Here is a 13,134-nt window from a genome sequence, read left to right on the forward strand (position 1 = left end):
TGCTATGTCATCACCTATTGCAGTCAACTACTAAGCGATTTAAAGCTGATGAAACCAACCCTACCCTGTGGCGCAATGCTTCCTCACACCAAAGTCTTCCTGGGTTATGGAAACGTCTTCATTAAACTCCCTTATCAACTTCTTCTTTGATGATAATCCGCCTATCAGTCTGTGAAGTGTTTTTTCACTTGATTTTTTGTTAAATTGGAATTTATCTGCTTCTTACAAATGTATTGCCATCTCCCAACATGGCACCACATGATTCAATCCGTGAGTCGGGATGCTATTTGATGTTCTTGTGCACTTCTTCCCCCAAATGTCAGTCAGTGTTGATAAAGCACTGTTATGAATGATAATGGGCTCAATTCGGATGACAAATTTACAAAGAAGCCGAGAAGTGTTACTTTGATGTATTGTCTGGAGCATAATGTCTTGGGTATTGATCAGGGCAAAAAACAGAATTCCGATATTCCTATTCCTGTAATGTCTTTTCTTCTGAAACGTTGAGTACAGAGCTTATAAGCAAGTCAGAAATAATAAGTCACGGAGAGTGTAAATTTGACATGGTAACAGCGATTCCTTACTGATTCAGCTGAAACCAGCCTTCCCTAGAATTACATTCTGATTTATCAGGTTAAAAGCGTTGCTGGACTTGAGAGTCTGGAGTGGCTATTACACAGCTAAACATCTCCAAGTTGGATACACAAGCGATGTTGAAACACACAAGACTGACATCCTCAGCCATAAAAACTACAATCACTAAAGTTTATCACGTCATAAATCTTTGTGTTAACAGATTTCAGGGCCCAGTGCCAGTCCATCCAGACTCTCCTTACAAAAAGTAACAAATCTGAGTGACATGATATCAGTATGATCTACAGCTGCAAATCAAAACTAAAACGGGGATTCAAAGGAAGATCTTTTTCTTACAGCCATGTATAATGTCAAAGTGAAGAACTGTGACACATTACAAAAATGTGATATATAATATAGAACCTGTCCTTATCCTGCTTCTAGGTGAAATTCAAGACTGTCTTGGACACACAGCACTGATGTGCACACAGACACACACACACACAGACAGACACACACACACACAGACAGACACACATGTAGTCAAAGACATATATATATATATATATATATATATTTATATATATACAGGCTTCAATAAATGCTGTCTTTTGCTGTGTTATATTGTCTTTTCACTGTGTTGTATTGTATTCTGTCTTTTCACTGTGTTGTATTGTGTTCTGTCTTTTCACTGTGTTGTATTGTGTTCTGTCTTTTCACTGTGTTGTATTGTGTTCTGTCTTTTCACTGTGCTGTATTGTGTTCTGTCTTTTCACTGTGTTGTATTGTGTTCTGTCTTTTCACTGTGCTGTATTGTGTTCTGTCTTTTCACTGTGTTGTATTGTGTTCTGTCTTTTCACTGTGTTGTATTGTGTTCTGTCTTTTCACTGTGTTGTATTGTGTTCTGTCTTTTCACTGTGTTGTATTGTGTTCTGTCTTTTCACTGTGTTGTATTGTGTTTTACTGTGTTCTTTTGTGTTGTCTTTCACTGTGTTGTGTTCTGCTGCCTTTTAATTGTGTTGTACTGTGTTGTGTTTTTTCACTGTGTTGTACTTGTACTCTGTTGTATTCTGCTGACTTTTCAGTGTTTTGTTGTACTGTGTTGTGTTGTCTTTTCACTGTGTTGTGTTGTCTTTTCACTGTTGAATTGTGTTGCACTGTTTTGAACTGTGTTGTGTTCTGCTGCCTTTTAATTGTGTTGTACTGTGTTGTGTTGCCTTTTCACTGTGTTGTATTGTGTTGCACTCTGTTGTGTGGTGGTGTCTTTTTACTGTGTTGTGCTGCACCATGTTGTTTTGTTCTGTGTTGTGCTGTATATCACTCACTCCTGCATCATGACAGCTAATTATCGAATCAGTATATCCACAGAATAGTAACTCCAGGTCCATTTGCTCCTATAGTCCTCACATTGACACTTTCCCACTTCAAGCAAATATTCAATATCAATACTGTAAATGCAGACGCAACCAAATTCAAAAGCCATAAATTGTACAACATTTCTACACTTCTTGCTCCGATGCAGATGACATGTTCGACAAAAATAAACACAATATTCGCGAACACGTCATGCAAAAAATTAATACATACATCCAACACAAGTGTTTCCTAATAGCATTCATGAGCTGAGACTGAATAATCTCTCCAAATGGGAACATTGAATAGAAGGACTGGTCTCGGCAATCGGCAGTAAGTTTGACATTTCCAATTTACTCGACAGCCATTGAAGCAGTAGGTTCTGCTAACATTGACAGTCATCGGAATCTATCGTGATAATGTAGCCACGATAATGAAAAAGAATGGTTTAAAAAAGCGAGGGAATTAAAACTTGGCACTGGGACCTATCTGCATTCTGAGAGCCACCACAACAACCATGTTTGTCACATGTGTATCCGACACAGACGAGAGTGTAGGTGTTCTGTGGCATATATCATCCCAAACTGAATAAACACCGTTCCGCTTTCACATCTAGTTTCTAATGATTTTCTTCTTCAAAGTTATTTAATCTGTGCTAAAAAGTTGCAGCTTCTGTAGGCTTATTTCGCAACACTTCCAGGGTGTAGATAACACCACAAGTTGGAGAAAGGAATTAGGAACCATTTGAAAACCTCATCTCACATTTCTTTTCATATGCACGCTGAACTTAAATGAGAAGTAATAGGAACTGTTTATTAAAGAAAACACTCAAAAACAGAGACAAGAGTTATACTTTCAGGTACTGTTCCACACTTGTAATAAACATCCCTGGCTTGCTTATAAGTCTATATCAACCCATGCTTGTCGGAAAAGGCGACTATGCTTGTCGTAAGCGGCGACTAACGGGATTGGGTGGTCAGGCTCGCTGACTTGCTTGATACATGTCATCGTATCCCAATTGCGTGGATCGATGTTCATTATGTCAATCTCTAGATTGTCTGGTCCAGACTTGATTATTTACAGACTGTGCCATAAAGCTGGAATATTGCTGAGTGTGGCGTTAAACAACAAACAAATGACCCTGGCTTGTATATTTTTGACCGAGCTGACATGCATCACTGACTTAGAAACGTGGAGGTAAACAGCCCCACACATGAAAGCCTGCAAGATAACATAGGATTCCGCTTCCATAGGTTCTTATCTTGTATTTTTTAAACCAACACCCCAATCCAATTTGGGAAGCTTTCAATTCACTGAGAAAGGTAGCCTGAAGCTGGCAATTTAAGTAATTGTGAAGGCAGCGGTGACGCGAGTTGACGACAGCACAACACCTGCGACTACTAACCCTGTACACTTAGGGGATGGCCTGTATTGACCAGCAGACATCCTACTTCGTTCAGCGGGGATCTACTCGTGACCAACTCCGGAGACACGACAGACAGCTCGACAGACAGCTCGCACTCTGTCTAGCTCCAGACAGTGTGTGCACAGGAAAGATTTACACAGACCCACTGACAATGAGAACAGATTGATCATTTCTTGTATTAAGGAAAATACCCAGTCTTTTCTTCTGCAGAAATCATGTCTTCCGATGAGGGGCATTCCACACACAGAAAGTGGGTACGGCAGACAAAGCACCAGCATCTGTTGTGGCTATTGCAACATGGTACAACTACAAGTGCTCTCCAGCAGATGGGAGGTGCATGTGGGGAGGGGTGACCATCATCCAGGTCTTGATGGGGTGTTCCTTCTGGCAACAGTCGGCTGCTGAGATGGACATTGAGCTAGGGAGTGGCACCTGTTGCAGTCAGCATGTTCAGAACAACCTGTGTGACTCACAGGCTTAGAGGACGGATAAACCAATGGTTGAAAGTCTGAGCGTAATCTGCTCCCGGTTTTGGACACCGGTCTAAAGCCAAGGATGGCTCAAACTCCTTTTGGTAAGAAGTCAACACTTTTTGTCCCAGACTCTAATGACTAATTAAATAAGCCAGGTTGGGAGTCAACAGATTTTGTCCCAGACTGTAACAACCAATTAAATCAGCCAGGTTGGGAGTCAACAGATTTTGTCCCAGACTGTAACAACCAATTAAATCAGCCAGGTTGGGAGTCAACAGATTTTGTCCCAGACTGTAACAACCAATTAAATCAGCCAGGTTGGGAGTCAACAGATTTTGGCACAGACTGTAACAACCAACTAAATCAGCCAGCTAGAGCATCAACAGCTTTTGTTCCAGACTGTACTAACTGACTAAAATAGCCAGGTTTTGGTCCCACACCGTAATGACTGTGACAGACCGTACTGACAGATTAAATTGGTCAGGCTTAGCTGCAAGAAGGGTCTCCTTGGTGATCTCCCAGTACTATCCATGCTCAACAGACATTGTGGACATCTAATCCATGGGGAAATCTCAAGCACTACCCCACTCCCCAGAAACAATCCCCTCAGCATTATACGGCACAATCCTTTTGGAGAGTGGAATATTATTTTTTAATTAACACATTATCCATACATTATCTTCATTCCAGAGAGAGCTGCAGAGGAAGTCATGTTCCCTTCAATTCGTGTTTTGGAATCACCTAAGGAGGTTTTCAGACATCAGACATGCATCAGATATATAAAACACCAAATCCAGAGAATAACCAGTCTTGATTATCTGACGAAAACGGTTTACGTAAAAGACAAAGAAGTGAAAATTATATGAATGGATCACTGAAAATCAGTGATGACACCAGGTGTTCATGAAAAGGGTAAGCCTGTCCTGCCTGGCCATGATTCATCACAAAAGATCATAGTTAAAAACGGGTTTCTTGAAACTTGGACTTTTTACTGTAAAGTTGCTATTTTCCACTGGGTGAGATGAGCAAGTCTGGCAAGATGATGAAACTATTATCCTGTTTTACATCAGTTTGGTTTTAAACAATAAAACTTGACCCGTCTTGATGAAAGCCATGCTCATTATGTGGTTGAGATGCAATCGTGATCTGAAACAGTCGTCCCACAAGAAGTGGATCTCGCAAGGTTTTACTTCTTAACCAGATCAAACAGCCTCAAAGTGCTTCGGAGTGCGAACTTTTGGCTTTGTGATGTAATAGTGATGCCAGTGTATTTAACAAAGCAGGGCCAGAATGGAAGTTTGCAGCTTGGCATTAAAAAAAATCATTCACTTCGCAACACTTAAGGTCTTTCATTCTGCATTTATTGCAACAAATTTCACCAAGTTCATTCAGGTGATGAAAGAAGGCAAAAGGTTTATATGGGTCATTTGGTGAACTGGTGGTCGGATCAGTGTAGTGAGAGCAATCGTGCCGACCTGGTACCAATCAGTCGAGTTAAGTTCTACATATTGTAAATTACGTAATTGACATCTTGTAAAATAGTGCTTGAGCTTACATGTATGTTATTTAGCATGTAATAAATACACTTCATCATCATCATCATCATCATCATCATCGTCATCATCATCATCAAATCTGGACTAGGTAAACCAGCGGTCGATAGCATTTGAGCAGTTCACAGCATTTAGCCCCGAGGGAAATCTGGTAGCGAGTCTTTTTGATCTTCTAGACAAGCAATTCCAGCTGGGCAGCAAATAACAATGGTATGACAGATGAAGCTGAAGCATATTAGTGACTGCTGCCAGATTCCCCAAACAAGTTTTTGAATCAAGAATTAATATTTGGGGACGACTTGGACAATACATTTTAGTCATACTCTCAACTTGCATTTATGTTCTCGTAGCAGAATTTACTGGAATAATGCCTCAATACCAACATAGTAGCTCTGGTCTCAACACTGCAGCTCCCTTCACTGAAGGTGTACAGAATCGGCTGGTGTTGTCATATAAATAATAGTTCTCCAAGAGATGTCAAGAGTCATAACCAAGTCACAGAATTAGCGTATGATAATGTGTTAATGGTCACGACGATTACTGCATCATTCTTGTCATCTTAAAGTCAAAGAAATAGTGTCTGACAATGTCTTTATTTTAACATCAATTGTCCTTCGTTCTTGTCATCATAAAGTCACAGAAATAGTATCTGAGAATTTTTAATTTTGACATCAATTGTCCCTTGTTCTTGTCATCATGAGGTCACAGAAATATTGTATGATAATGTTTTAATTTTGACATCAATTGTCCCTTGTTCTTGTCATCATGAGGTCACAGAAATAGCGTCTGAGAATTTTTAATTTTGACATCAACTGTCCCTTGTTCTTGTCATCATGAGGTCACAGAAATAGTGTATGATAATGTTTTCATGTTTAAATGTTGACATCAATTGTCCGTTGTTCTTGTCATCTGGAGGTCACAGAAATAGTGTCTGATAATGCTTCAGCTTTGACAACAATTGTTCCTTGTTCTTTTCTGAGTCGGAGGAAGAAGGCATCTGTGGTAGAAATCGTTGTCCTACATTTTGCTGAGCTGAAAACATGATGTGGACCCCTACCTATAATATTCATTGACATTTAAAGTTATTATTTTCTTTTTTATATTCCGGATGAAAAGTCTGACTTATTTCCATCTGTGGTGCTCACAATCTGACAAGTGATGAATGTATTTCCTCAGAATCTATCAAATGTATCTTCATTAAAACAATTATCATGTATGTTTTTTATCTAATTCAGACTCCACAAATCTTCTCGTTCTTTATCTGGCTCAGACCATCATCACGATGCAGGCTGCCACAATCACCATCCTCTTCAACTTCAGTTTTTGTTCCATTTGGGAATTCAGAAATCAGACAGCTGCTTTTTTCCCCGATATAATAAAGAAGCAAATGTGAAACTTGAAACTTGATGTTTTTTGTTTGACATTATCATCTACTTATTTGAATTACAGCAAGCGGAGGAGAATTGGCAAGACTTTTAAAAAATACCTCTTTGTGCTGTATTTACATGACATTTAGATAACGTTTTTGTCAAGTCTTATTTAATGCTGCAATAACAGTAGTCTTCAAGAGGCTGTTAATGTTAGCAGGAAACAATATTCAATCAAGCACCTGTTGGTGGATTCCAAGTTTCTTATAGACGTCTCTAAATATATAGGGGGCACAGGTGGCCCAGTCGTCTAAGGCGCCGCGATTCGCTGTGCAGAGTTGCATCCCTTGGGCACGCCAGAAACCTATGATTGTGAGTTCGAATCCCGGTTCGCCCCAATCATGTTTCTAGGTTTGTCAGCACCATACCCGTGCTCATGGGTTTCACCGAAGTGGTAAACATCTGAGACCAGCATCACTTCGGGCTTTCCTCCCACATTAAGCTGACACGCCATGATATAACTGGAATACTGTCAAAAGCGGCATTAAACCCAACTCACTCACTCACTCTGAATATATACGTTTCCTAAGTTTAAGTCTTTATTATAAATATACTGAACAAAACAATTTAGGGATCGTGAAGGGTTATTTCTTGTCATGAAGACCGGGCACATAATCTTAAAAAATATCCCCACAAATATTCATGTTCCCTAACTTTTTTTGTTCACTGAAATGATGAAATATAGGTGGTGGTGAAATGGGACTTATTGTCTCCTTCAAGATTATTTCACTCGTATAGGGATTTGCATGCAAGTGTGTGGCGCCTTGTCACTGACCAGTCTGGACTAATGCCGCAGTTTTTAACAGAGACATCCAATTCAGACACAGTAAACTGACTCAAGCCAATCAGGCAGGGTAACAATAGGTATCATCTTTTAATGTCTTTAGGTATGACGCAATCGAGGATTGCACCACTGACCTTGAGCTCTCCGGGCAGACGTATCCACTGGACCAGGGAGGCAGTCAAAACATTATGTAACTAATAGATGGGTGCATTTCACAGGAATTCATTAGCAGTCAAAATATTAATAAGGAAGATATAAAGAAAACATTTAATTACTAGTATTCAGATTTACTTGTCAAAGAGACACTTTCTTACTTGCAATTCCACCAAAATCCTCTCTGTGCCAAATACACATATACATGAACATATATACAAAAAACATCTTTCTTTAACTATCTCTCTTTTGGTCCCTTCCAAATCTTAAAGAAAGATTTTTTTAACTCTATTCAACCACACCCAAAAGCCAAAAAAGCAATTTCCAGGTTAACATATTCCTGTTGTTTTTTTATCCAATATCTTAACCATAATTGGGTTGTTTGCTACAAACATATCTGTAATTAAATCTATTTCTAACAACGTACAAATCGGCCCAGATGATAGCCTCAATCACCTTTAAGAAGATTATTCAATCAAAATCACGATTGGTACTGATGTCAAATTAAGTACGTTTCCTTGTCAAACCCTTGTTCTGACCTGTAGAGCGTCAATCTCAGCTTTCCCGAATAGGTTTGTTTCAGTTCTTGATTGATGTTGCGTGTCTGGCCTCGTCTTGTCCATACCATTCTCATTTGTCACTCAATGGCTCCTGTTCATTTCACAACTGATCCAGAGAAGGGGAGGCGAAATATGAAAACGCTGACATATTTGATAATTGGCATTCCAGGTGACCATCTCATGACTTGCAAATCGTCTCCTAATGAATCAATTTCTCGGTGGAGCGCAGTCATCAAGCGGAGATTTATCCTTATTTGATTTGGCCATGGACGGGCAGAAGCATTCATCATCTCAAATAGCGTCCTTGTGTTAACTTGCCACTACATCCATGGCTATTCATATTGTTCTCGGCAAGGAATTATGTAAGATATATAGACGCTCAACAAAAACATTACTAAGCTGCATCAACTTAAGGATTCATGACTTGCAAATCCTGGTGATAATATTCCCTCTGCTGTTGTAGCCGAAAGATGAATTCCATACTCAATGAACATGATCCATCTTCATTACGATATTCCTCAACGAACAATTTATTACACATTGCAAACTGAGTTGTTGATGAACCCACTGACAAAACATGGACTAGGTGACAGTGCGACTCTTCAGGAGACTCTGTGTTGAATTGTGTTGAACCCACAGACAACATGGACTAGGTGACAGTGTGAGTCTTCAGAAGACTCTGTGTTGAATTGTGTTGAACCCACAGACAACATGGACTAGGTGACAGTATGAGTCTTCAGAAGACTTTGTGTTGAATTGTGTTGAACCCACAGACAACATGGACTAGGTGACAGTGTGAGTCTTCAGAAGACTTTGTGTTGAATTGTGTTGAACCCACAGACAACATGGACTAGGTGACGGTGGGAGTCTTCAGAAGACTGTGTTGAATTGCGTTGAACCCACAGACAACATGGGCTAGTTAACGGATGGAGTCTTCAGGTGACTCTGTGTTGAATTGTGTTGAACCCAAAGACAAAACATGGTCTCTAATCAGATGCCCATCACAGACAGTCCCTCATCTACCTTATATGGAGTCTGGTCTCAAATCTGATGCCAAGTACTATTCCATGTTGGAGCCAGCATCCCTATCTTAGCTGGGCAGATGGTGTGAAACACTGCACCCAAGCTAAATATTTAAGTTCGGTGAACTTTCCATTCATATTTCCACATGAGATTGTTGTACGGAATTGGGCAGCCTTACCTGAACTTGATACTGTGAATCTTCTTGACTCCATAGCTCCACACACCTCCCATCTTCTTCTCAATGAGTCCTCCCAGGACATGCTCCCACAGGTAGATGCCTGCAACACAAACATAGGTCCTTAGTCACAGGGTCCAGCTAGATCTACATCACCTTTCCACATGACACAGGGTCCAGCTGGATCTACATCATCCCCTCCCCCCCACACACACACGACCACAGGGTCCAGCTAGATCTACATCAACCTTCCACTTGATCACAGGGTCCAGCTAGATCTATATCACCCTCCCACACGACCACAGGGTCCAGCTAGATCTACAATCACCCTCCCACAGGACAGATGTATGGTGAAACCTACGAGCATGGGTATGGTGCAGACAAACCTAGAAACATAATTGGGGCGAACTGGGATTCAAACCCACATAGGTTTCTGATGTGCCCAAGCGGCGCAACTCTGCACACCAAATTGCGGCGGTTTGCCACCCCTACTCCTGCCCCTAGGTCTATGATCAAGCTATGAAAGGATTTAACTATGTTTAATGTTGATATTGTGGTATGAGCAAAACAAGATCTGTGGCAAAACAAATAGGGGTTGGCAACATCCACCGCATGGTATAGGTTTACTGGCTTTGTATAGTTCATGTACTAAGAAATGAATATGAAGCCTGGAAAACTTCCTCACTAGCCGATAGGTAAAAGTTTTTCAGATAACATGTTGGACATCATGGCCACAACGCTGTTCCATTCCATGATCTTGGAACATGTCATACACACATCTTCAGTCTCTCACTACATATAGAATGATGTTCCTCTGATCTGACATCAGATAATCATTGAAACATTCATCATTACAAATACCAGCTAGAACAGACAGTTGCTTTGATGAAATAAAATGTCTTTTATCTAGTCAAGCAGAAAAAAACCCAGAAATAAATGCATTTACCTTTGTAAAAACATTCACATGAATGTTGGATTTCAATTTCAATTTAACATACATAAATGATCAATCACACATTTGAAATTGAATATGAAAAGAGACTTCTTATAAAAGAAATACCAAAATAAGTTTTTGATCATTTCACAATTTCATTCCTTGAAATAAACCAGATTCATCATGTCTTAGAACTTGACAATGCTCAATGAAAACTTAAGCAAATGTTAATGCCATTGGTAGTATTAAAAGAGAAATGTTTAATGTAATGAATAAAAAGTGTCCTGGATGCTTGCTACATTGTGCGCAGCTATCTTTGATCTCAAATCGGTGGTATCCTTCAAGATACAGCATCACACAAAGGCGTCTAAGGGCACAATCATTTTAAGATCATTATTGTCCTTCTATGTCCAAGCCATCAAAGAAAGACAGAGCCAATCAAAGAAGAATTATAACATATTCTTTTAATTAGGAAGCATTCACTCCAGGGAGAGGACATAAATAGACCTGTTCAAGACACAGTCCTCAACACCATGCTGTAAATTCACTAGGAAATAAGGCCAGTCAAAGAAAGTCAAACAGAGATCTTTGAAGGATGCAATCAAATAAGAAGTGAGTAGCGACAAATTTAGCTGACTTTTCAGCGAATGATTTGGAGCTGACAGTGACATGATTCTGCACTTGATTTAGCTGCAGTCTCACTGGACTTGGGGAAAGAAACAGGAAGAAGAAATGAGGCTATTAACACTCGCCACTTTGATCAAATATTAGGCGTACTTTGAATCTAATGGATAGGTGAAGTGTTTCAGCAAGTCACGCCACTCTTATGCAATAAACAGTTACAAACGGAGCCAAAATTGATCCACCACCCCATAAAATGACCCATAACTGTTCACCTCAAAAGACATGGTGTCTAATAGACCCCCTTATATTGACTGCCTATCATCAGATACATTCATCCTCGAAGTGTCCTGCAGTGATCGGGTCAGGAGAAGAAAGAAGCAGTGAGGCTCCACCACTTGCACCCATGTACTGCATCCTCTACCGCCCCACCTACAGTCTCCATGAACTGCCCCACCTCCTGTCTCCATGTACTGCCCCACCTCCAGTCTCCATGAACTGCCCCACCTCCTGCGTCCATGTACTGTCCCACTTCCTGTCTCCATGGTCTGCCCCACCTCCAGTCTCAATGTACTGCCCCACCTCCTGTCTCCATGTGCTGCCCCACCTCCTGTTTCCATGTACTGCATCCTGCCCCACCTCCTGTCTCCATGTACTGCCCCACCTCCTGTCTCCATGTACTGCCCCACCTCCTGTCTCCATGTACTGCCCCACCTCCTGTCTCCATGTACTGCCCCACCTCCCGTCTCCATGTGCTGCCCCACCTCCAGTCTCCATGTACTGCCCCACCTCCTGTCTCCATGTACTGCCCCACCTCCTGTCTCCATGTACTGCCCCACCTCCTGTCTCCATGTACTGCCCCACCTCCCGTCTCCATGTGCTGCCCCACCTCCAGTCTCAATGTACTGCCCCATCTCCTGTCTCCATGTCCTGCCCCACTTCCCGTCTCCATGTCCTGCCCCACCTCCTGTCTCCATGTACTGCCCCACCTCCCGTCTCCATGTCCTGCCCCACCTCCCGTCTCCATGTCCTGCCCCACCTCCTGTCTCCATGTACTGCCCCACCTCCTGTCTCCATGTACTGCCCCACCTCCTGTCTCCATGTACTGCCCCACCTCCTGTCTCCATGTGCTGCCCCACCTCCAGTCTCAATGTACTGCCCCATCTCCTGTCTCCATGTCCTGCCCCACCTCCTGTCTCCATGTCCTGCCCCACCTCCTGTCTCCATGTACTGCCCCACCTCCCGTCTCCATGTCCTGCCCCACCTCCTGTCTCCATGTACTGCCCCACCTCCTGTCTCCATGTACTGCATCATGCCCCACCTCCTGTCTCCATGTACTGCCCCACCTCCTGTCTCCATGTACTGCCCCACTTCCTGTCTCCATGTACTGCCCCACCTCCTGTCTCCATGTACTGCCCCACCTCTTGTCTCCATGTACTGCCCCACCTCCTGTCTCCATGTACTGCCCCATCTCCTGTCTCCATGTACAGCCCCACCTCCTGTCTCAATGTCAACATGTTCTGCATCCTCTACTGCCCGTGCCTTTGGTCTGGAGCCTATTTTGGATGTTGACATGGAATTAAGGGACATTAATATCACATTAATGCCACAGTCTGTGTAATAATGCCAGCACAGGCTATTTACTGTCTTTGTTCTACATCACTGTTGTTTTATTTGCCTTCCAATCAATAGACAGAGACTGGGACTCTCAAGTCAGTCACGACACCCATCCTTCGATGCGTGAGACCATCAGCTCACAAATACAGCATATCTTATAAAAACTGCTGAAAAAAATATATGCTGTCAGATTTGAGACACAAATCTTCATGATTAATGATATTCCAGTACAAGATTCAATCACAATTGTTTCACTGCTCCCCCTTTATCGAGACTATTCCCTATGAAGTAAAGTCAAGCATAAATGTCACTGTCTCTTTTAAGCTTCCCCTGGGTTTCATGTTTCAACATGGCGTAGTCACTAATGACAGAACTTCTATTTGAATGAGAGTACTTAAATGCTTCTAATGACACTACTTAACATGTGAAATCTGATTAATAACTGCACTTGTGTATATAAAA

The 13,134-nt window shown here is 41.6% G+C and overlaps 1 protein-coding gene across 1 annotated transcript in view; it reads right to left on the minus strand.

Annotated features, from left to right (window-relative positions):
- LOC139444840 (ribitol-5-phosphate xylosyltransferase 1-like) overlaps nt 1-13,134 on the minus strand; it is a 191,040-nt gene that overhangs the window by 32,000 nt on the left and 145,906 nt on the right. The window contains exon 3 of the mRNA XM_071225820.1: nt 9,504-9,603. Coding sequence (XP_071081921.1) covers nt 9,504-9,603 — 100 coding nt within the window. The remainder of the gene's footprint in view (nt 1-9,503; nt 9,604-13,134) is intronic.

Source organism: Haliotis cracherodii, unplaced genomic scaffold (assembly GCF_022045235.1).
Source record: "Haliotis cracherodii isolate W230 unplaced genomic scaffold, xgHalCrac1.p SCAF_6, whole genome shotgun sequence".
Lineage (NCBI taxonomy): Eukaryota > Metazoa > Mollusca > Gastropoda > Lepetellida > Haliotidae > Haliotis > Haliotis cracherodii.